Source organism: Amblyomma americanum, chromosome 7 (assembly GCF_052857255.1).
Source record: "Amblyomma americanum isolate KBUSLIRL-KWMA chromosome 7, ASM5285725v1, whole genome shotgun sequence".
Taxonomy (NCBI): domain Eukaryota; kingdom Metazoa; phylum Arthropoda; class Arachnida; order Ixodida; family Ixodidae; genus Amblyomma; species Amblyomma americanum.
In genome coordinates, this window is record NC_135503.1 from 132,644,594 (window position 1) to 132,669,611 (window position 25,018).

Below are 25,018 nucleotides of genomic sequence, written 5' to 3' on the forward strand. Positions count from 1 at the left end.
CATTCGTATTCCATTTGCAGACTCCTTCAAGGAAGAGAGGTAATGGGTTGTGGTTTTGAACATGCCTTCGAAAGCTTCAATGTTCTTTTCATTTATAGGTTTCTTCCAACCTTTCTGATATGGGCTTCTAGAATTTAGGGCAGCAAATGTCTCATTAATTTTCAACAAAAAAATCTCTGTTGCCTGTGTGCCAGAAAAACCTTCCAGGTCAAGTTCCCTGCACTCGGCTAGTGCTGTCGCAACAGAAGTGCTCATTACTTGGGCAGCAAGTCAACTTTCATGGGCTGCCGCTGCCACTCAATATGAGCTCTGCGCAACTTGTTAGCCAAATGTAGGCCTTCTTTCTGCTGCACAGTATGCAGCCGCTCAATATGCTCCCATGACACTGTCCTTCCTTGGTGGTCAATAAAGTACCTCTTGTGTGCCAGTGCATTCCTCACAAGTTTTAGCATATGGCAGGGATCCAAAAAAGCTGCCACTGGTTCCTGGGTAGCTGGGTGTCGAAAGGTTGTTTTTAGGTCCCCCACATGTTGGAAATCACACCCAAGCTCTTGCAACATAGCCAGATTTGTGGGCGCCCTGTCACAAGTGAGTGAAGCAACCATAGCTCCAGCATCATGGGCCTTATGAAGGCACTGGGTGACAAGGTTAGCCCTCTGTGTTCCAATTAAGCCATCCACTAGGAAGTACCCAAGGGGCAACTTCCATCGCCCATTAATAGCCACAGCCATTATAACGAATGCAGCATTTGCTTGTGGCAAAGAGTCGCTGTCAATGCCACTGCCAAAGTCAACAAACCCTTCAAAGTTGCGTTTGTTCCACTGGATGTTTTGCCGAATAGCCATTTCATCAACCATGAGGCTGCAAACTGTTCGGTGCCCCTTGCTTGCTGTTTCAGCACACTTCATTTTTAGCGCTTGAAAGCTTCTGTTGAAAGTCCTGCCTGGCCATCAACATTCTCATACCATTTTCGCAGAGTTCTGGGATGTGGGAGGCACGTGTCAAAAACTTTCCTGACATACTGATAGGCTCGTGGGGAATAGAAATTTAAAGTTAAGGCAAAAGTTCTAAGTTCAGGGGAGTACTGCTTTGGAGTGCCAATTCCACCATGCTTTCCGACTTGTCTTTCAAGTAGGTGCTTATTTACTTTACCCAGGCCATCTAAAACAGACACTTGCTCTGTCAGGAGGATATTCTCCGTAGTTAAAGCTGACAGAACAGATTTTAGTTCCGCATTTTTCTTTTGCAGTCTCCGCCTTGTTTGCTGCAGCCTTTTTATGCTTTTTCTTGACTGAGCATGCATTGCAGAAAACCATGCAGCCCTTGCTCTCAAGTAAGCTTTTTCGGGTGTGTCCTCCTAAGAAGGGAGATAGAAAATGCAATGCATCATTAGAACAATGCACACCAAAGCCTTGCATACCACAGTTACAACAGTGTGCACATATAAAACACAAAGCACTCTGAATGTTCCATTAAAAGAAGAATGAAGGAGCTCAGTTAATCTTCTCGTCCTACTTTAATATCAAAGTGTTTCACCTCTGATGGAAATGCTCAGCATGTCATCACTCACAACGCACAGAAAATTCACTTGATCATCTTTTTCTCGCACATTGTACCATAGCAACAGATCATTTGCCCTGTCACATATTTTACCAGCACCTCACCTCGCATCAAGCCGGTAATGCCTACAAGGGTAACCCTGTTTTTGTCCAGATGGAAAAGTACAAAAATTCACCTGTAGCCTTAATGATGAAAGAATGCAATGATTTACCTTCCAGGATTGCCATGATAACAGAGTCTTTGTTATTTCAGTCAGGATCACTTTCTTATATGGATTCCTCACACTTTCAGTAACAAAATTTGATTTCTCAGATGACTAATTCGCACCTGCTGTTTATTTTTTCTTTGTGAATTTTCGTAAGAATATTTACATGGCAATAATATTTCTCCACTTGCACCTCAGTGCCGTATTTACGCTGCTTTTTTTGTTTTTGAAACAATTTTGTTCCGCTTTGAGTCCCCCCCATCTCCCCCTATGTAATGCCCCTAGTGGACCCTTAGGGTACTTGAATAGATCAATAAATGAAGCTGTGACTCACCGATTCTCCTCTGCTGGAGGGAGAGGTGTCCAAGAAGAAGATTCCATAATGTGCTCCTCAGCTTGATATGCAGGCCACTCACACACTTAAAAATTCATTGGTTTATTGATTCATCATTGCATACAATATACCATGCAGATCAGTTAGTAGATATTAGTAAAAATTGCCACGGCGAAATCAAGCTAAGTCCATTCACACAGTCTGGGTGCCTGCACATGCTGTGTTAAAGATTATGCTAATAATGCATGCTGTGGATGGGCCACTCACGCTATCAAATACGCTCTTGGCATATGCACAAGCATTTGACATTCATGGTGTTGAATTCTGCTTCAGAAATAGGCACATTTGACAGGTCCATTTACCATTGCTGGCCTCCTTCTTCGTGGCGTCCCAACAGAGGCTGGGGCGGTTGGCAAAGTCGGAAGTTCCTGCATAAGATAAACTGTTTAGTAATGCAGCCCACCTTAGAATGCCTGTTGCCCTGTTTTCCTCCGCCATGCATCAAGGCATAAGAAGGAAAGCAGGACATGAGGCTAATCACAAAATTACTCGGCATGCCCACTACTGGGCCACGCAACAGCTTCAGTGCATATGTACTCAATGCCTTTCGATGTCACTGCAAAAGAAAAACGCTCGCACATTGTTAAACTCATATCACCTAGCATGTTAAGGTAATGTTATATGTCTACACATTTTATTTTTATTATACACTCAAAGTGTTGCAGAAATAAAGCAGGGTTAATAGCACAACTGTGTAGAAGCGTGAATACATACAGCTTTAAAAATTGTTGCATTAAATTTTTGTGTCGTGCAATCTCCTTTTCTGAATGCCCACTGGAACTGACGTTAAAGAGGTTGGCATGTACCCATATAAGAAGTATTTCATGAAAACTTATACAAGGAACAACTGAAAAAGAAGAAAACATGACAGTACAAATTTTTCATGTAGCACGCATGCCAGTTTGCACCGAATACTTTCTACATAGCTGTCAATGACCTTGTCCAAAATCAGTAAAACCAGTTTGGAATAACGTGAGAAAATTTTGTAGAAAAGATATCACTGACCTGGTGGAGTATGTCTTGCACAGCCAAATTTTTCTTGATACTGACAGATTATTTGTAGTGGAACTCTGACGAGATGACTAATTGATTTGTGTAACGAACATAAGCAATCAAGGCACATGAAAGAATATTGTGGCAGTTACTAATGTGCTTATGTGGTTCCACAAAAAGGTACCATCCTATATGAAGAATCTTTGCAGAACCTACTGCACTCTGCTACTGTCTCCGGTAAGCACGGGGCCTGACAAACAACTGCAGGTTCTACTGCACTTTACATTGCAGAATTGCAATGACATCCTACCTCATGCAGTGAATAAACCTGGATGGAAACCACACAGGACGATATGAAACTTACTGGTGTAAGTTGAAAGGCTTGAGATGGCCCTGGCTGAATGTCCAGCATTGTGGCCACATCCATAGATGCCTGTAAAAAAATTTTGTTCAGGAGAAATGTGTGTGTACCGAGACATAACAAGCGTTCAGTTTTAAGCACCTAGTGAAAAGTGGAGAAGCATCACACTACTAGACCGTTTTGAGTTTTGTCTGAAGGAATAAAGATATGACTGGTGTGGTGAGGTGGCTTGGTCAAAACTTCCTCTGAGCCTGCGCCAGGAAGCTTTCTTTTACATAAAAATTCACCCGTTTCGTGACTCGTGCTGCGAGATAAACTCAGACACTGTCAATCTTCTAGCAGTTGCTGTCACAAAATGGTATATCGTAACATACCTGTTGTGATGGGCCTGGTAAAGTTTCCTGGCTTTCAGTGACATCCATAGGTGCCTGTGAAAAAAAAAATGTTATTCTTGAGAAATATGCTTCTACCAAAGCATAAGATGTATTCAGTTCTAAGCAACTACTGAAAAATAGAAAAGCATCACACTGCTAGGCTGTGTTTTCAGTTCGGTCAAAAGGATTATAAAAAATGACTAATGTGTTGAGGCGATTCAGAGAAAACTTCCTCTGAGCCAGTGCAGGATGCATTCTGTTACAGAAATCTGTATTTGGTCGCTCGTGCTGCGACATAAATGCAGACACTGTTGTTCTTCGAATTGATGCAGTCACAAAAAGGCATATTGTAAAATACCTGTTGTGATGGGCCTGCCAAATTCTCCTGGCTTTCAGCGACATCCATAGGTGCCTGTAAAAACAAAAATTTATTCTGGAGGAATGTCATCGTCGTCATCATCAGCCTGACTACGCCCACTGAAGGGTGAAGGCCTCTCCCATGTCTCCAATTAACCCTGTCCTTTGCCAGCTGCGGCCACCGCATTCCCGCAAACTCCTTAATCTCACCCGCCCACCTAACTTCCTGCCGCCCCCTGCTACGCTTGCCTTCTCTTGGAATCCACTCTGTTACCCTTAAGGACCAGCGGTTATCTTGCCTTTGCATTACGTGCCCTGCCCAAGCCCACTTCTTCCTCTTGATTTCAACTAGGATGTCATTAACCCACGTTTGTTCCCTCATCCACTCTGCCTACTTCTGGTTTCTTAACGTTACACCTGTCATTTTCCTATCCATAGCTCACTGTGTTGTCCTTAACTTAAGCTGAACCCTCTTTATTAGCCTCCACATTTCTGCCCCATAGATGAGTACCGGTAAGATACAGCTGTCGTAGACTTTTCTCTTCAGGGATAATGGTAAACTGCCATTCATGATCTGGGAGAACCTGCCATATGCGCTCCACCCATTATTATTCTTCGTTATTTCCCTTTCATGATCTGTATTAGCGGTCACTACCTGCCCTAAGTAGGCATATTCTCTTACTACTTCCAGCACCTCGCTACCAATTGCGAACTGCTGTTTCTACTTTGGTTTTCTGCATAATATTTTTTAGCCCTACCATTCTGCTCTGCCTGTCTAACTCATTGATCATGCTTTGCAGTTCTTGTCCTGAGTGGCTTAGCAAGGCAATGTCATCAGCGAATCGCAAATTACTCAGGTATTCTCCATTAACTCTTATCCCCAAATGTTCCCATTTCAGGCCGCGGAATACCTCCTGTAAACAGGCAGTGAATAGCATTGGCGAGATCGTGTCTCCCTGCCTGACACCCTTCCTTATTGGAATTTTATTGCTGACTATATGGAAGACTATGGTAGGCGTGCAATCGTTATAAATATCTTCCAATATTTTCACATAACACTCTTCCACACGCTGATTCTGCAGTGCCTGCATTAAAGTTGAGGTTTCCACTGAGTTAAATGCTTTCTCGTAATCAATGAAGGCCATATATAGGGGTCGGTTATAATCTGTGCATTCCTCTATCACTCACTGATAGCGTGAACATGATCTATTGTTGAGTATCTTTTACGAAAGCCTGCCTAATTATTTGGTTGATTAAAGCCTAAGGTTGTCCTGACTATTAGCGATTACCTTAGCAAATACTTAGTAGGCAATGAACAGTAAGCTGATCGGTCTGTAATTCTTCAAGTCCTTGACGTCTCCTTTATAAAGATAATGTTAGCATTCTTCCAAGCTCCTGGTACTCTCGAGGTCACAAGGCATTGCATATATAGGATGGCTAGTTCTACTAGCACAATCTCCCCTCCCTCCTTCAACAAATCTGCTGTTACCTGATCTTCACCAGCTGCTTTCCCGCTTTTCATTCCTACTAAGGCTTCCGTTATTTCCTCTTCTCTTACTGCTACGGGATGTCCCATTGCTGTGCGCTGCGGCTTCTCTCATTAACGTTCTGATTGCATTGGCTACTGCATAGATTTGTGTCTCTTCGGCTATTTGATATCTTATCCATATTGCTAATGATATTGCCCTCTTTGTCTGTTAACGCATACATCATGTACCAAGCATACAAGGTGTTCAGCTTTAAGCAGCTAGTGAAAGATGGAGGTGGAGCATCACACTTTAAGACTGTTTTGAGTGCTGTCTGAAGGGTTAAGAAATATGATGACTAGAGTGTCATGGGATTCGTATAAATCTTCTGGTGAGCCCGTGCCAGGAAGCAGTGTTTGTAGCTCCTACTCCAACATATACACAGCCACTGTGATGCTTTGAATAGCTGTAGTAGTCACAAAACAGCACTGTTTGAAAATACCTGTTGCAGTGGAGACGCTGGAGATGTGTGACTTTGTGTTAGTGCTTGCTGGGCACCATGCTGAGCAGTGGCAGCAACAGCTGTGCCATCGCCTGGCTGCTGTGAAAGGGGTTCCTGCTGTAAATGAATAATGATGTGCATCACATGCTAGCAGTGGAACGCCAGCCTTAGCTAAAAAGATGCATGCAATTCAACAGACAGATGTACCAATCTGAGACTGTCAATATGGAACACAGCCAGTGGGCGAGAGTGCACCCATTTCTTAAGAAAGCAACAGCAGAGAAATGCATTGTTAGTACAGCAGGTCTACCATATTTTTCAGAAGGGAGAGTGGGGTGTCTCTCCTCAGGCTCACCCAGCTTATACCCCATGAAGTGTGTATGGTATGTGTATGAGGAATTATATATTGTCACGTAGTGGTGACGGCAGTCGAAGCAGCGATGAATACGGACGAAAGGGTCTTCTAAAAGAACTGTTTATTGGGCTGACTTGCACCCAAAATGGACTGAATCACTCGGCGGCGGCGAAGCGACAAGCGTGCTCGGCGGTCGTCGAACAGAACGCCCGCCGCTGTCGGCCGTGCTCAATTTAAAGCTGATAGCGAACATTCGAGATAAAGGGCGCAAAGTTACTAGAACATTCCGGAACAACGTAGAATCAGCTTTGCCTGGCTGCGATCAATCGAGATAAATCTAGTCGCGTCTTGCGTCGCAAACAAAGTGATAAGGTGGTGTCGCGGCAGATTTGAAAAACGAATAAACACTGCAAATATTCGCGGCATTACTCCCCTCTCAAAGAAGCATCGACCCGATGCATTAAAACAAATAATGCGACTAGTAAGGGAAAAAAAACGGATCTTGCGAAAATAGAGCATGGAAATGCAGCGGCCTTTAGCGCGCATAATACGGCTTCAGACGGACTACATGGACAACTTCTGGTCGTACGCGGCGTCGCTGGGATGCAGTCATTGCGTCAGGGATGACTTCATAATCCAGTTCACCCAGCCGACGAAGAACCTTGTACGGGCCGAAATAGCGGCGCAAAAGCTTTTCACTCAATCCACGGCGGCGAATGGGCGTCCACACCCAGACTTGGTCTCCTGGCTTGTATTCCGCGTTGCGTCTTCGTAGGTTGTAGCGTCTGGCGTCGGACCGATGCTGATATTTGATCCGTAATCTGGCAAGCCTTCGAGCTTCTTCTGCGCGTTGAAGGTAGGCGGCAACGTCGACGTTCTCTTCTTCTGTAACGTTGGGCAGCATGGCATCTAGCGTGGTCGTGGCATCCCTGCCATGGACGAGCCTAAAAGGCGTCATCTGGGTGGTCTCCTGCACTGCGGTGTTGTAGGCGAAGACGACGTAAGGCAGGATGACATCCCAGGTTTTATGTTCGGCATCGACATACATAGCGAGCATATCGGCGATGGTTTTGTTCAGGCGCTCGGTCAGTCCGTTGGTCTGCGGATGGTATGCAGTTGTCCTCCGGTGGCTGGTTTGGCTGTAGCGCAGGATGGCTTGCGTGAGTTCCGCCGTAAATGCTGTTCCTCTGTCCGTGATGAGCACATCGGGGGCGCCGTGTCGAAGAAGAATGCACTCCACGAAAAATTTGGCCACTTCTGCTGCTGTTCCGTTCGGTAGGGCTTTCGCCTCGGCGTAGCGGGTCAGGTAGTCGGTCGCTATGATGATCCACTTATTTCCAGATGTTGACGTTGGAAAAGGGCCAAGCAAGTCCATGCCAATCTGCTGAAAGGGTCTTGAGGGAGGTTCAATGGGGTTCAGAAATCCTGCTGGTCGTGTGGGAGGAGTCTTTCGTCGCTGACAATCTCGGCATGTTTTCACATAGTGTGCGACATCGGCAGACAGTCGGGGCCAGTAATACTTGTCTTGAATGCGGCGGAGGGTGCGAGTAAACCCGAGATGTCCAGCTGTCGGCTCGTCGTGTGAAGCCTGTAGAACTTCTTCGCGGAGACAAGTAGGTACAACAAGGAGGTAGGCTGTTTTGTTCGCTGTAAAGTTCTTCTTCACAAGGACCTCATTCTGCACACAGAAAGAAGACAGTCCTCGCTTGAATGAAGCGGGGGGTGAAGAAACCTTGCCTTCCAGGTACTCGATGAGGCCTTTTAGGTTGGGGTCCGAGCGTTGCTGCTGAGCAAAAGAGCTTGCGCTGATGGGTCCCAGGAAGGCGCCCTCATCGTCGTCCAGCGGCGTTGCATCTACAGGGGCTCGTGAGAGGCAATCGGCGTCAGTGTGCTTGCGTCCGGACTTGTAAACGACGGTGACGTCAAACTCCTGGAGACGCAGACTCCATCGAGCGAGTCGGCCAGAGGGATCCTTCAAATTGGCAAGCCAGCAGAGCACGTGGTGGTCGCTGACCACCTTGAACGGCCGTCCGTAGAGGTAGGGGCGGAATTTCGACGTAGCCCAGATGATGGCAAGGCACTCCTTCTCAGTGGTCGAATAGTTAGCCTCGGCCTTGTAAAGGGAACGGCTAGCGTATGCGATGACCTTCTCCAGCCCGTCACTTTTTTGAACGAGAACGGCGCCTAGTCCCACGCTGCTTGCGTCGGTATGAACTTCAGTATCGGCGTTTTCATCAAAATGCGCAAGGATCGGTGGGGACTGTAAACGACGCTGAAGTTCCTTGAAGGCTTCTGCTTGCGGCGCTTCCCATTTAAACGGCACGTCTGCCTTCGTCAGTTGGGTCAGGGGCTCGGCGATGCGCGAAAAGTTTTTCACAAATCGTCGGTAATATGCGCAAAGTCCGAGAAATCTGCGCACTGCTTTCTTATCGGCCGGCGGTTGAAACTGTTCAATAGCGGCTGTTTTCTGCGGATCTGGGCGTACTCCTTCCTTGCTAACGATGTGGCCTAGAAACAGCAGCTCTTCGTAGGCAAAGTGGCATTTCTCTGCTTTCAAGGTTAGGCCAGACGACTTGATTGCGTCTAGTACTGTTCGAAGTCTTTTGAGGTGCTCTTCAAAGTTCGAGGCGAAGACAGCGACGTCATCTAAATATACCAGACAAATCTACCACTTCAGGCCTGCCAGCACTGTATCCATTACTCGCTGAAACGTCGCTGGTGCGGAACAGAGACCAAATGGCATCACCTTGAACTCAAACAGCCCATCCGGAGTTATGAATGCTGTCTTCTCGCGATCTCTTTCGTCGACCTCAATTTGCCAGTAGCCGCTCTTGAGGTCCATCGATGAGAAATATTTGGCGTTGCAGAGGCGGTCCAGTGTGTCGTCGATGCGGGGGAGGGGGTAGACGTCCTTCTTTGTTATGTTGTTCAAGCGGCGGTAATCCACGCAGAATCGAAGTGCGCCGTCTTTCTTTCTCACTAGAACAACCGGTGCCGCCCATGGGCTGTTTGAAGGCTGGATGACGTCGTCGCGAAGCATTTCTTCGACTTGGTCCCGGATGGCTTGTCGTTCTCGCGGAGACACACGGTAGGGGCTTTGACGGAGAGGTCGGACGTGTTGATCCGTTATAATGCGATGCTTGGCAATTGGCGTCTGTCGCACCTTCGGCGATGTCGAAAAGCACTCACTGTAGTTTTGAAGCAGATTGCGGATCTGGTCTTGTCTGTTCCGGTGCAGGGCTGGGTTGATGTCGAAAGTGGGCGAGTTCTCTTGGTCAGGCGGATCTTCTGCGGAGGGGTCGGAGAGGGCGAAGGAATCTCGTACGTCAGATATTTCGTCGTAGAAAGCAATCGTCGTTCCTCTGTTAATATGCCGGTATTCTTCGCTGAAGTTAGTCAGCAGTACTTCGGCCTGGCCATTGCGGAAATGTGCGATGCCTCTTGCGATGCTGATTCCTCGGTCTAGTAGCAACTGCATGTTCCCCTCGATGATGGCTTCAGTGTTTATGGCTTTCGTGGCGCCTACGGTCACGATAACGCTTGAACGGGGTGGGACGCTCACATCTTCCAGGACACTTAGGGCAACGTGATTTTCCCGAGTTTTCATCGAAGCGATGGCTTCGTCCGTCGAAAGCGTGATCAGCTTGGATCGCAGGTCGATGATCGCCTGATGCTCATTAAGGAAATCCATACCCAAGATCACTTCGCGGGAGCATTGCGGTAGCACAACAAAGGTCGCAGGATAGGTATGTCCTTTGACAGTCACTCGCGCTGTGCATTGTCCTGATGGCGTAATGAGGTGGCCCCCAGCGGTGCGAATTTGTGGGCCGTCCCAAGCCGTTGTGACTTTTCTGAGCTGCGCAGCGAATGTTCCATTCATCACCGAGTAATCGGCTCCTGTGTCGACTAGAGCGGTAACTTTCCGGCCGTCGATAGTCACTTCTAGGTCGGAGGTCCTGGCTCTTGCATTGCATGTCGCTCTCGGCGTCGGGTCACGGCTTGGTCGCGTATGCGAGTCACGGGTTGGGCGTGTGGTCGAAGCTCCTCTGGGTGGCGGCGTCGATTTCAAGGTAGCTTGCGTCGTGGTCGAGGTTCTCATTGTGTGCGGCGTCGGTGCAGCGTCTTCATGGGGCGTGGTCGGTGGAGGATCTTCGGCGTTTAGCTCGTGAGCAACCTCACCTCCAGAGGTTGCTGCCTTTAGTTTCCCCTACGGGGGCTGGGCGACCTTCCTCGTACCGCGGCTGCGTAGCTGCGGCGTGGCGACGCAAAGCGCGAGGTTGACGGCGATGGTGAGCGCGAAAAGCGGTTCGGCGTGTACTCTTCTCGACGCAGGTACTCGTCGATTTCGTGCGGACGTTGTCCGAAGCGTGGTCGTGGGGCGTTAACGGCAAATCCTCGAAGACCGATACGTCGGTACGGGCAGTGACGAAGAATATGGCCGGCCTCACCGCAATGGAAGCACAACGGCCGGTTGTCGGAAGTCCTCCAGCCGTCGCATTTCCTGGGGCTTGAGGGTCGGTCATAGGCTGGTCGGGCGGGGGCTGGGAGGCGGCGTTGTGGACCAAGTGGCTCATTTCGGGGAGGACGTGGGGGTTGTCGTTGGGGCTGAGCAGTCCTTACTGCAGCGGCGTAGGTCATGGCCTGGGGTTCTGTGGCCGTCGGGGTGCCAAGTGCCTGTTGCACTTCTTCCCGTACCACGTCCATCAGAGTCGATGCTTGTGGCTGTGGGGAGGATGGCAGTAATCGGCGTAGCTCCTCTCGGACGATTTCGCGGATAACGTCCCGCAAGCTGTCGCTGGTGGTGGCCGGCGTGTCCGAACGGATTGCATAGGCAGAGGAAGGGCGGTTGTACTGCCGAGCTCGGACGTCGAGGGTCTTCTCAATCGTGCAGGCTTCCTGCATGAATTCCTCGACCGTTTTTGGCGGCTGACGGACGAGGCTGCCAAAGAGTTGTTCTTTTACGCCGCGCATTAAGAACTGAACTTTCTTTTCCTCGGTCATCCCGGGATCGGCGCGGCGAAATAGGCGCTTCATCTCCTCGACGTAGCTGCGGACGGGCTCATTCGGAAGCTGGATCCTGGACTCGAGGAGTCGTTCGGCTCTTTCTTTCCTCACGACACTGGTAAATACCTTCAATAGTTCTCTCTTGAATAGCTCCCATGTCGTAAGGGACGACTCGTAGTTTTCGTACCACGTGCGTGCGGAGCCATCCAATGAGAAAAAAACGTGTCCAATCTTTGCCGCATCATCCCACTTGTTGAATGACGCCACGCGCTCAAATTGATCCAACCATTCTTCAGGGTCTTCGCCTAGGGATCCATTGAAAGTTGGCGGCACCCGCGGCTGCTGCAGTATAATCGGTGTCGACATCTTCGGCGAGATTGCGGTACTCGTAGCCGCGTCTTTTCGCTGTCTTGTGCGGTCCGGCAGTTTCCCGAACTCAGGCTCCTCTCCCTGGAGACGTCGGCTGGCTCGCTGAGCTGCTGGCTCGTCCTCGGGTGCGAAGCGCTCAGGGCTGGCTTCACGACTTGAAGGGGCGTCCGGAACATGGAAGGCTACCCCGCACCTCCACCAGATGTCACGTAGTGGTGACGGCAGTCGAAGCAGCGATGAATACGGACGAAAGGATCTTCTAAAAGAACTGTTTATTGGGCTGACTTGCACCCAAAATGGACTGAATCACTCGGCGGCGGCGAAGCGACAAGCGTGCTCGGCGGTCGTCGAACAGAACGCCCGCCGCTGTCGGCCGTGCTCAATTTAAAGCTGATAGCGAACATTCGAGATAAAGGGCGCAAAGTTACTAGAACATTCCGGAACAACGTAGAATCAGCTTTGCCTGGCTGCGATCAATCGAGATAAATCTAGTCGCGTCTTGCGTCGCAAACAAAGTGATAAGGTGGTGTCGCGGCAGATTTGAAAAACGAATAAACACTGCAAATATTCGCGGCAATATGCAGAACTGCCGTATCTGTATAATAAGGGAGCTAATTATACTCATTGGCATCCACCCAAGCGCATCTATGCGGCTAAAGGAAAGCTATAAATTGTTTCCACAGAAACTTCGCAAAAGAAAACGGGATTCCCCTAAACATTTGGCCAAGCTTTCTGCCTGTGTTTTGTCTTTTTTTCTTTGTCTCATGCTTCCCTTTTTCCTTATGTGTATGACATTTACCGTATTTACTCGCGTAATTTGCGCCCGCACATAGATTGTGCACCCCAAAAAAGTTTCAAACTTTTAACCCGATAAACAAAAAAAAAAACTACTCGCACATTTTGCGCACTATGCTGAGCCAGACCACCAGCATGTACGCGGGTGCGAACTGTGCCGTTTACCCGGCTTGCTCGCGCTGGCGGTCGCTGTCCCGGACGAACAGTTGCGCGCGCGCCAGAATCCAAAACTCTACCCTACCGTTTGCTATACGGTTTGCCGCTAGTCAGTCGGGCCACACGCAAGGGCCCCGTTTTATTGCCCGTTATCTCCTCCCACAGCAGACTTCGCGATTGAATCTTTGCGCGTTTATTGCTTTGAGCTAAGCACGTGCCGTCATGTCATGCCACCCCGCGGGGAGCTATAGCGTGGGGAAGGGGGGGGGGGGGGGGGGGGGGGGGGGGGGGGACGTGTTAACCTTGTTGCCATGGGGCGAGGGGTGCCAACCTTTTTTTTAGGACGTGTTCGGATAACTCGCTTGCGCGTAAATTGCACACCCTCTTTTTGGAGCCCTAATTAAAGAAAAAATGTGCGCAAATCACGCGAGCAAATACGTACGGTGCTCTATGCCTTATGGAACTTCTTTGTGAATTACTTTGTAAACGAACTATAGTTTTAAGGAATTACAGTGCTCTCTCAGTGACACTTCCCAGGTGCTATGACCGAGATAACAACAAAAAATGCACCGCCTACTGCTAGGCGCAAGCATTTGCACACTACAAGTAATAATTAAATAGAAAGGATGCCCCAAGGAAAACTGTGATGTGCTCGATGCTCTCTTTTTTTATTTTCTTCTAATGATGGAGTGCGTAAGCTAATAAATAAATAAATTATCATGTACAGTAAGCAGAATTTCACCAGAGCCATATATAAACCGCAGCCAGTTTAGGAGTATAATGACACAATTACTTTTTATCAGTGCGGGAGTACTGTAGCCGCGCTACTCGATCATAACGTCTAGCTAAAGCCATTTATTCACAAATCGTTCTATTTCTTGCACGAACACCTAAAACATCCTATTGAACGCATGCTTATGCAGTCAAGTTATAATAAAGCACCTTCTCAATAAGAGCATTTCTTTCCAATCTCTTGAGAATGTATAGAAGGTGGTTCCTCACCTGAAGGGGGACGGCATCCGCACGTATACGAACTACGAGCGGCGATATCCGATCGCAGTGCTCGGGCAGGAAATGTTTTGAACATACGCAGGTCCATTTTGCTGGCTCCCAGTCTCTTTGGCCTGGTCTAACGGCCTCAGTCCACTGCCTCCTTCGCTCTGGATCTTTCGGAAACCTGTTTGAAAACAATACTATTCACTGCACTCGGACAAAGAGCCACCAATAAGGCCGGGGCGGTACGAATACCACGTTCACGCCGTGTCGTGCGTCATGTTCTGCGAGCATGCATTTTACTCATTACGCAGTCAATTAAATACGAAAACAAAATGCAGTATACTTACGTGTGGAAAGTGACACCCGGTTCTTGTCCTGGCGTGCGCGACCGACACCCAGGAACGCAGCAGCTGGGCATCGCAGCGTCTTTGTTGTCAATGGGAGCAGAAGTCTCACTTTCCGCCGTGTCTGACAGCTGCCGACAGCCTGGCGCGGCGCGAAATCGTCTGCTCGCGCCGCTCGCGTTGATCTTCGCGGCGCTCGCATGCCATTGGCTGAGAAAACGGCCACGTGTCATGGCGGAGCCCTCGCTTCCGGCTTCAAAAAATGTGCCGTAGCAGCCTCTCCTCTTTTCCTTCTTTCCTCCATGACTTTTGACCATCCCTGTACGTCATAACAAACCCCTCATTCCCTTTCCTGCCGCCGCGGTGGTCCAGTGGTTATGGTGCTCGGCTGCTGACCTGAACAACGCCAGGTCGATCTCGGCCGCGGTGGTCGCATTTCGATCGAGGCGAAATGCCATAGAGACACGTGTATACTGTGCAATGTCAGTGCACGCCAAAGAAACCAAGGTGGTTGAAATATCCGGAGCCCTTCACTACGGCGTCCCTCATAGCCTGAGTCGCTTTGGGACGTTAAACCCCCATACACCAACATCATGATATCTGTGACGTGATGACAGCAAAGTGAAAGGTAAAAAACACGTAGCTTGGGAAATAAATTTGCATTGGAAGAGCAGCGCCCCTTCATCGTTCACAGGTTATTTTTGCCTATTCATACGAGTGTAATTATCTATCTCATGTTAATATCCTCCGGGCCGTTTCCTGCCTTCCTCGGTCCAGCTCACGCTGGTGCCAATGTGTGCGCTGATCAGTGACTTGATCCATTTAGGATGTTTGCGTTTATCTCCGCCTCTGAAGCCACTCACGGACAAATCGCCCGCGGCAAATCAAGGCAGTCACTAGAGGCAGTGAAGCTTCACTTACGCGGCTTGACGAGAAAGTTTTCGTTTCCAAACGGCGTTAACACCGAAATGGGCAATAAAAGAAGAATAAGGCCCATAACCAGACTATTTACTTTCAAGCCACACTCACCTCTGGGAGCGCTGCTTGCTCAGCTTGTCGTTGATGAGAAGGTTGTCCTGCGGCAATGTATTGGCGCATTTGTGCTTGAAAAGAAAGAAAAGCAGTGAAACGGATACAGTTAACGCTGGAAAGGTCGGCGAGAGACTTTTTTTGCTTATTTTGTGGAGTTAGCAACTAGCCAACGATCCCGACCAGTCACCCGAGGCTTTCCTTCGACATACGCAATTGCGGAAACGCAGTGACGTTGGGCATGAGAAAACAAAATCAGCACTAGGTCAGCAAAGCGACAGCCGTCACCGCACGCGTGTGTGTCGCATTAGCAAGTCCAAAGGGCAGCTTTCGAGGAAGTACCCCCGGCGTAGGGTTTGTTCAGCCGCACAGCAAACACGTCGAAACATTATGCGCCGTACACTGACGAGCAGAAAAAGCCTTCCGAAGCCTCAATAGCACACTTGCACACTCTAAGAATTTCGTACCACGACACGTATCGTGTCATCTGCCTAATGCATAAACCCTTGCTAAAATATTCGAGGGAACGTGAGTTCCCTTGGTGGCCTTGGGGTAGAGCATCCGCCTTGTAGTCGGGAGGTGCTGGGTTCGATCCCCAAGTGCCGCCGGCTGCCCACTGGTTTTCTGAATGGTACAAGATCCCCCCCCCCCCCCCCCCCCCCCCCCCCCCCCGGCCTGGTGCGGAGTTTTGTCCGGGGGGAAATGTTTGGGAAAAAAGTCCCAGACAAAACCTTTGCGTTGATGGGTCAGTGATCTCCGCACTGTGCAATTACTGGGCGAGCGAAATGCTCTTTATATCTCCGACGCTTGGTCACGCGCAGCTCACTGTGACGTTAAATGCGCACATGCCAATACGCATTTTAGACAGTTGCTTTAATATTGTTGATAACGGTGAGTGGACACGTACTCTTCTTTAGCCCCTAAAACGGATGGGTGCGGTTTGCACGGCACTTGCCCTCGAGCTTGAGCAGACTACGAAGAAATGACATACAATTGTGTCTCGTTAATTATGATCCCTCAGTTAATATAGGCGACGAATTAGGAATAATTTTTCTGGAGACCAAACTTTTCCAATGTAGTAACGCCTTGTTCATCTGAAAGCTCGCAGAGGGAAATGCACAGAGCACATTTGGGTCAATGTATCTTTGTCGCGTTACTATGGACAGCGATGAAAACAAAATCTATACTGCTTATACCAGTTGTTTGCATTTCTGAATTTGGAGTAGAGGACACTAGAGGAATGCAGTGGAAATTTGCAAACGACTGATTTATGGGCGTTTTCTTTCCCGGTTTCATGCTTTACAGTGCAAAGTTGCAAGTCTGGCGTCCCTTACAGCTTGCCGCATTGCATGAATGGCTGTGAAAAAAACTTGCATCCACAGTTTGTGCTAAGTAGAAACACTATTAAGCAGATCTCAGCCAACTGAGTCTTGGCATGTGAACAGTCGTAGGGGGAGTTTGATCATCCAGCCATCAGACGCCATCAAGCGTATCACACTTAGTTCACTAGGCATGCGGAGCTGAACCACATTATTTCAATCACTATGGCAACCGCAATAATAGGCCTGGGGTTCCAAAATATGTTTTAGGGTTAGTTTTGTTCGGGATCCAAAGTGTCGATATTAGGAAGGGGCGACTTTATACGCTTTCCAGCAACTACGACTGAGGCATTTCTCGCACATGTGGATGGCGAAAGCACTATTTAACGCGGTTTAGCGTTGAGGACGAATTATATTTAGTGCAACACGTGGAACAGCATAAATAAGTATGCCGGGTGAATGCTCGTCCTGCCAACCCCTTTGCGCGATGCTTTGTGTTGCGCTAAAATGTAATCCATCCTGAACCATGAGCGGACAAGCCCCAAGGCAAAAGCTACTCTCTGGCGCTTTTAATTTTGAAAATGTGCTTACAGTGGAGGGTTCGATGTCCGCTGCTTGTACAGGCCACGACAGAAAGGGGCAGAAAAGCTCATTAAAGGCAAAGGATTTAGCCTGCGCTGAAACGTCTCTGGCGGGCTCGTCAACGGAGGGCGCGTGTTTTGGGACGGAGAGGACCGAGAAGGGTATCCAATATATTAAAAGAAAAATCAAAGAAATGGCTGGCGGTTTAGCACTGCTAAGCAGTAAATATTGTGCTAAAGCACTGATTCGAGCAGGTGTACACTACCTCCACGTGCCTGAAAACGCGGCTGAGGTGGTCATTGACCAAGGGAGCCAGTTATGCGTCTTTACTTTCCTGAAAGTCAATGTAGTCCAAACCTTACACTGGTTTTGAGCAAAGGAAAGGTGCATAATTGCCTCAATAAATAGGTGTACGGCACCGCCCACTCACAGCGCGATTGATCCAGTGAGCCCCGTTACACGTAGTTATGGTGCTGCTGTTTATTTAATTTGCTAGTAAATTACAACATAGCTCGCGGCAGGAATTCAAACCGGCGAGATGTTATGTTCGTTAACACTCAATATTCGATCTCTGTCTCAGTGTACGCTCATTTTTTTTTTATTTGAAGGTATCTCACGTCCGCCTTTGTTTCGTGTGGGGAAGGACGCTAACAGTGCTCTCGCACTAAAAAGAGAGCACGCGTGCTACCTAGGATAACCAATGAGAGCGCGTGCAGTCGGAGAACTGAATAACAAAACAAACAAAAAAGAGGAAACAAGAGGAAGAGCAGAGAGAAAAGGAGAAGCCGCGTGCCGGCTTTTAGAGTGTGTAGGGCTGGGAAAGAGAAGCGCAGTTGCGGCGTGGTTAGAGGCTTTAGCGGCGTCACACTCGACGTGACGAAAGAAGCGCGTGCAGGCTTGGTAGAAACGAGAGCGGCGCCCGCGGAGTATGCTGCGGAATGTCAGGGATCATGGACACGATTCATACTCAAGCATTCCCGTCAGATATAACCATCGATCTCCGCGCAATTTTTTTGACACTCGTCAGGGCAAGGAACCTCGCTACACATTTATCGCAAGTGGCAGCTGACAATGTTATTCTCTTTAAATAAGCGTCGATATTTCGCCTTCATCTTGATACAGTACATGCGCTGCAGCTTATCTTGTTTCAAACAGATAACAATATTTCCCTCTGTAAAGAATTTTTCATATCGCTCACTTCATATCGTTCCGACGGAAGACCAAAGTGCGGAAAACAAGCCCGTTGCTTTCGGACCGCAAAACAGAGCATAAACCCAAGAAAACCATCCGTCTTGCGTTACTGCATGAATATATCGGTATACATGCATGCGAAATTTCGTTAATGACGTCAGGTGAGTGAAAGTTCTCTTCTTTTTACAGCTAATGCCGCTGTCCTCAACAATGGCTGCCTAATGATTGTACGTCCCCGTGAATGCGCGCAGATATGCAGGGTGGGAGGAACCGCAGTCTATGCCCAGCGTCACTATTGAACTAGCTGCGCCCAGCGCACGCCCGCTTCTTTGTCTAGCTGCTGACCGCAAGGCCGCTTTCTATTGCTCTGTAGCAGACGACCGCTCTCTCGCGAGCAGGAGCATTGTCCAAGGCCAAAGTCGGCCCCGAAAGACTGGCTGGCGAGGTGTCGATACGAGCGAGTCATCTTGTGAAAGGAACGGCGAACTATTCGTTACTTGATTCTGCAATTCGTGTAGCAGCCTCCGCGCCAGTTATAAACTATCCTGTAGTCAGCATTGTGAGCGAGTGCCAGGGCCCAAGAAACTTTCAGCGCCAACTCCTGAGGTTGATATCACGGGACAGAAGCTCTGAACAGAGCGCTCAGCTGGTTTGTGTAATTCTATAACTCTTTTACTTCGCACCCAAGTTCGTTTTCTGAACAAGCATAAACCAATGCGGTAACTTTTAAGCCTGTGTTTTTTCTCCCCTGCTTTGATGCTCAATTACGGATTCGAACTTACTTTTCGCACTTCATTAGCAAGAACTTCTGAATAAAAAACTTACTTTACCCCGTCGCATTTGAGGCTGTTACTAAATATATAAAAATGATAATCATGTAGCAAAGCACAGAAATCCCTTCAGGCGCCGATATCACGTCGAAGGAATCCTAGACCTCTGCGAAAGCAGCGCCTCGCTTGAGCTGTTGTAGCCGTTTCGCTGCGCTGCTAATCACACTGCAGGCTGCTTCGTCACAGCGCTTAGGCGCACGAGCACACCCACTTCTTTGTTATCGCTCCGGCTCGCGCCCATTGCAAGATCGCAGAAATCGCACAACATTGCGCTCTCACTTGTATCAGTGTCCACACAAAATACACGCAATGCGCGCTGCAAATCACACTGATGCTTCCTGATGAACAATAAATATTTATCTTTATTCCAGTGAAAAGTGGAGAACGGCTGCTGTGGATTTTGCTGTAATCCCGTTGTTTTCAACGAGCTCCCTCCACATCAAATCAACTGCGTTAGGCGCCTTCACCGCTCGGACATTTTACGCGCGGATAGGTTAAAATGTTACAGAACCTCAATTCCATCAGTGTATAGAAGTTTCAATTTCTGACCTAATTAAAAACGCGCATCTTTTAGATTGCCGTTTAGAACCGTTAAAATTCCGTTCCAATGGGTGCCATAGAGAGGTTATCGGAGGCTGCTTCTCAGAAAACGGGCTGGGTACAGTATTGGGGTGCCAGTTTTAGAATGGAGGCATAGTGAAAGCAACCAGAAAGAGAACGCATGGTTCCACTACAAAGTAAAGCTATTACCAGCTTGTTGCTGTTCTCTAGACAATATTGTCGCGGGTTGCTGTGGCACTCTGGAAACGGGGGTAGGGACTAGAGGACCACGGGCGTAGCAGGAACAAGTACCAGGCGAAGCGGTCGCCAAAGAGTTCACCAGAGATTTACCGGATTCTCTCCGAGCAAGACGTAGCAAGTCGAGGTACCACGTATTGCAACAATTCGAGATCACTGCGGTAACCCGCATTGTAGTAGTGCGAAAGCATTGACGCCTCCTCGGCACTCGTCGCCTCTATTTGCTCCTCTTTTCCTGTATTGCCTCTATTTTCCTGGGAATTTGTGCAATTCGTCTAATTTCCACAACGCTTCGTTTCAGACTTTCAAATTTGGCGCTGTGCGCTGGCTCCGCCTATACTTCCTGTCACGAGGTACTACACTCCTGGCGTTTCAATTTTGGCGCCACTTTTGCCCTGTCCACGGCCACGTTTTGCACATCTTTGGCTCTAATTAATTAACTATTTATTCGATCGTCACCAAACTTTTTGCGCCGCATCCTCACATCTTCCTTCTTCGATTATAACCACTTTTTAGACGTTCTCTCTTTCTAGTTCCCACAGTGGCTGCGGGCACGCTTTGATCACACGAAACCGCCGACATAGCTATAGTAAAGCTTTCGCTGTAATAAGCTCTAAACTTAGCAAAGCTCTACGCGAGATGCTAAGATCCTACGAAGAGCGGTAGTGTATCGAACGTGGTAGTTTATGGAGCGCACCTCCAAGAGCCGTCAATGTCACTGAACGTACGAGAGCACGTCATCCGGCTAGTAGCACGCTTGATTTTGCCCTGCGGTAGCACCTGCGTATCAATGCGAGCTTATACGAAGCTGTAAAAGATATTGGTGACGCAGGTAAAAAACCGCATCGCGTTTTTTTTCCACGAGTGCGGTTAGGCTGCAAGGCGAACCAATTGGGGGGCTACTGACTCCCCATGACATGCTTGCGGGTTTTTTTTTCTATAATTCCTGTGATCTGCTAGACATATCCAAACAGCACTTGTGTCCGTTTGAAAACATCTCGGCTTGAGCGAACGAGACGGAACATCGGAAGCTCGCGGTAGCTTAGTGTCTGTCACGTTCGGCTCCTAAACCCAAGGTGGCGGTCTCGAATCTCAGCCACGGGGGAGGGATTGTGACGGAGGTCAAATGTAAAAAAGACCACGCGCTGTGCGTTCTTAATACCCTTTAAAAAATGGCTTCGTATTAATATAGCTAAACCAAATAGACGTGCGAAAGCATGTATTTAACCTGATTGTCTCATGTTTTTCTTTGCTGTGTAGTCGGCATGTCAAGCGGCGATATTAGACTCTGGTTAAGCTCTTTTGGGAGTTAAGCTGATCTGATCTGTTCGCGCTGCAGATGGAAGCTGATGAAGACGAGTATGTGCAACGCACAGCGCGGTAGAGTGTTGCAGTTGAACACGAGGCGTGATAGGCTGCGGCGATAGCATATACTGCTCTCGTGCAGTGGCCAGCGAAGCGGGTTCGAATCCCAGTCGCGGCAAAATTTATTTATTCAAGGTCAAGGCTTGAGCGCTGAACCGGCTTGTGCTGCTTTGCTCGTGAAGTGGAACTTTGGACCTAAAAATTAGGGGAACACTTAATCCCCGCTTTTATGGATATATAGAAATAGCGTTCATGGCTCCCGTAAGCAATTTCTCTTCATACACAGCCGCTGTTCGTTGTTCACATTCACGCAATTATTAATGAAATGATATACATTTATTCCCAAAACAGTGAGAATAGGCCACAGGCAGAAGGCTAAGATTTCATTTTGAAGGAGTGTATGGCCTTATACAAATTTAAGACAAAAACAAGATGGAAATCGAGGCACCTCACGCAAAGCACTGAATAACACACTATCTGAAAGCAAAGCAAACATCACACCATATGGCGGCAAAGGAAGGCACAAGGAGAGAAATTGGTAGATGAAATGTAAGGAAATTAATCGGCTCTATTTACGAAATGTAGCTTGAAAGCACTTCCCAGAAGACTGCACGAATCACTTCGACTGGTGTTGCAGTTATTTAATAGATCAGATACCGGATATTCAAGGGTCTGTTTCCCGTATTCCGTAGGGGTACGGGGAAGCGCCCATGAGTCGGTTGATCTGGCTAACACAAGCCTTTCTTTTGGCTTAAGTCTGCCAAGGTACAAAAGGAACTCGGACGCTGCAAATAAAGTAAACCGAATACAGTATAGCAAACGATACTCAAGAACACATTGGCACGGATAAGGTTCTACTGTAGAAAAATGTTTGCTGTGTCAGCAGTATAACTGAGTCCGGCAATAAGTTTCACCGCTTTCTTTTCCAGCATTAGCAGCCCGCTGAGATGCGTTTTTGATGTCGCCACTAAAAATAAAGTGAAAAGTGACATATATTAGTGTGGGCACAGAAAAAAGAAAGAAAAATAATATTGCCCAGCCATACAGCCTAGGGCACAACGGGCCTAAGTACCAAGTGACAATAGGAAATATGCGACTGAAATAATGAATAATAGATTATTAATTTTGAGCGCGGAGTGAAATCATATCGACAACGAGGAAAAATGCCAATTGCTGGTGCTAGTTTTTTGTGCTTTCACAGCTTTCGCATTATCGCCTTTTAAGTACTCTTATATACTGCAGTTTACGCACTTGTTATTGCTTCTATGCGCACACGCATTGATTAGCACTCAATGCACTAGACGCATAATGCCGTGGTCAACATGTCCGAAAAGAAGCGGTTAACGCGGACGCTGGTTCCGCACTTAGAAAGCTTTTAAACCTCGCGCGCCATCTGTCGGGCAGTGGCACACATCAGGTCGCGGCGATTTTCCGGTGGCTGCCGCATGCCGGTGGCGCTATGCCAAGCCAAGCAAAGAGTATATGACGTGGGTTTCTCGACGCAGCCTACACAACTCCGACGCCACCTTTTCCGCTGAATGACTCCTTAAATATCTCTCCCATGGGCGGTTGAAATTAATTCCGCCCATTTCACTGCGGTGTTTCTCACATTCAGTGAGCTTTTCAACATCAAAAAAAAAATGGCTGCGGTTTAACGTGGCTCGAACCTAGTTATAGGAGCGAAAGCTCTGTTAAGCATGATCTCCACTGCCTCAAATCAAATTTCAAGGAGAAGAGTGAAGGTCAAGTGCCCACTCTCTCAAATAAAACGTCGATGTAAAGGTCTAGACTAAAGGTCATACACCCAATGGTCATCGTCATGTGATCCCGTGACCACACTAGCATAGCTTGGGCCCTACTACAACACAGTTAAGTTCGGTTTGACTTTGTAGTTCACTGAAGGTCATTGTCTCACCCACATCGAAAGTGGAATTTGTAACCCGAGGAGTAGAACTGTCGCTCTAAAAAAAACACCTCGCCATTCTATGAGCTCCCACAATTTGTATTTGCTCCTGTAATAGCAGTAAATCATTGGCCAAGCATGACTGTTGCAGGTGCCCAAATGCAGCGCGGACCGTGAATTGAAAGATGCGTTTTCGCACGGACCTCAACCGCGACGGTGATGCTTTCCAATGGCCTGCGGCGAAGCGAGGTTCTCTTTCTATCAGTAAAAGGTGAAGATTAATCCTGATGGGAGGAAAATGCGCAGTAACTGTCTCACGCCTCATTGGACACCTCAGTGGTGACTGATGGAAGGTATGAGACAAAGGTGAAAGAAAAGAAGAGGTGCCGTAGTGGACGACTCCGGATGAGAACACTTTCTACCGCCTAGGAATGTTTAACGTGCAGTGCCATTGCATAGCGCTGAGGTACGTTTGCTTTTTACCTCCGTCGAAACGCGGCCGCTGCAGCCGGGATTGAACCCTGGTCCTCCGACTCAGTATCCGAGCGCCTTAACCACTCCGCCAGCAAGGCGGGTCAAGCATGTTTCTAGAGAGGCCGTTTGACTTGCGGGAAAGGCGAAGACATATCACTGACAAAGGTGCCGCCTGCTCTTGACACGAATTTCCAGTTTTGCGAATACTAAAATATTTCGCACAAGAATATCATGAATTCTATTTTATATATATTCATACATATTAATATTTGCATATAAATATAATCATATTCGATTTAAAGTGACCGCCAGCTGTATATTTTCTAAAAGACAGTAATAACCGAGATAAATCGAATATTCGACAGTACCTTCATACTCCCTCATGTAACGCCTCTCTGAGGTTAATATCAGATATACATTAAGTCGGGAATGAACCACAAACAGCACCCGTGAACAGCAGAAAATATTTTCCCAGCTCACTTTCAGAGGCTGTATACAACTAGTCTGATTGGTGCTTCAGGAAAAAAATGGCAGTGGCTTAGCTCGGCTATGCCAGGTTATACGTAGCGAGAGGTACGTTTCCCTGGCTGAGCGTGTTGTGGTTGCTGGATGTTTAGCAATAAGAGACATTGGGTATACACATCTTTTATTCATTTTGCTTGACAGAGACGAAGACTGCCCGATGATCTGTGAGGTAGCATGCAGCGATCTCAATTTTGTCTATACAGTATTTCGATTTGGTAGAGACTCTTTGGCATACAAGCTCTATAGTAGTTCCCCATTGTGTGGTCCGGAAGTGAGGGTCCGAAGGTTAAAGTCAAACTTTTCTTTCATACACTGACTAAGAAAGTCCAGTTTCCCGTGGAAGTCACCCACATCACACACAACTGTTAAAACGTGCCGTAAGCTGGTTTACACGTGGCAACCACATCAATCGTCTGCTTGACAGATGTTCCCGGTGCCACGTCGACTCCTTCGGTGATAATACCGCTTTCCAGCAGCCGACCACAGCAGGATTCACCATTATTCACCGCGATCAAAGAGAGATGTCTGACAGCGGTGATAACTTGTTTCACGTACACACAGACTCCAGCGTTCTTATTTGGTGCAAGCCAACTGCCAAGCGACATCTTCAGGATCGGAAGAGTTAATTCTCTCTTGTCTATACAGCCGTTTAGCAGCGGCTGGACTCTCCTCCTCTGCGTGCATGTCAAACGTTGTGATACAGACGCCCACTGCATCTCCTCCTTTTATACCCAATCCTGCGCATGCGACGCCGGGTTCGGGTGACAGAGC

General features: G+C 48.0%; 1 protein-coding gene across 1 annotated transcript; it reads right to left on the reverse strand.

Annotated features, from left to right (window-relative positions):
- Window positions 1–2,185: 2,185 nt before the first annotated feature.
- LOC144099577 (uncharacterized) lies at window positions 2,186–6,561 on the reverse strand. Its single transcript, XM_077633000.1, has 5 exons — window positions 6,213–6,561; window positions 4,246–4,299; window positions 3,888–3,941; window positions 3,517–3,585; window positions 2,186–2,527 (listed from the first exon to the last, which is right to left on the reverse strand). The coding sequence occupies exons 1-5, from the start codon at window positions 6,351–6,353 to the stop codon at window positions 2,429–2,431; spliced, it is 417 nt and encodes a 138-aa protein (XP_077489126.1). The 5' UTR covers window positions 6,354–6,561; the 3' UTR covers window positions 2,186–2,428.
- Window positions 6,562–25,018: the final 18,457 nt, after the last annotated feature.

Bases quoted from the DNA above. Each gene is read 5' to 3' on its own strand.
- LOC144099577 (XM_077633000.1), bottom strand. From the start codon at position 6,353: ATGCACATCATTATTCATTTACAGCAGGAACCCCTTTCACAGCAGCCA. The intron at 4,300-6,212 runs GTATTTTCAAAC...TTGTTTTTACAG, and splicing joins CAGCGTCTCCACTGCAACAG to GCACCTATGGATGTCGCTGA. The intron at 3,942-4,245 runs GTATTTTACAAT...TTTTTTTCACAG, and splicing joins TGGCAGGCCCATCACAACAG to GCACCTATGGATGTCACTGA.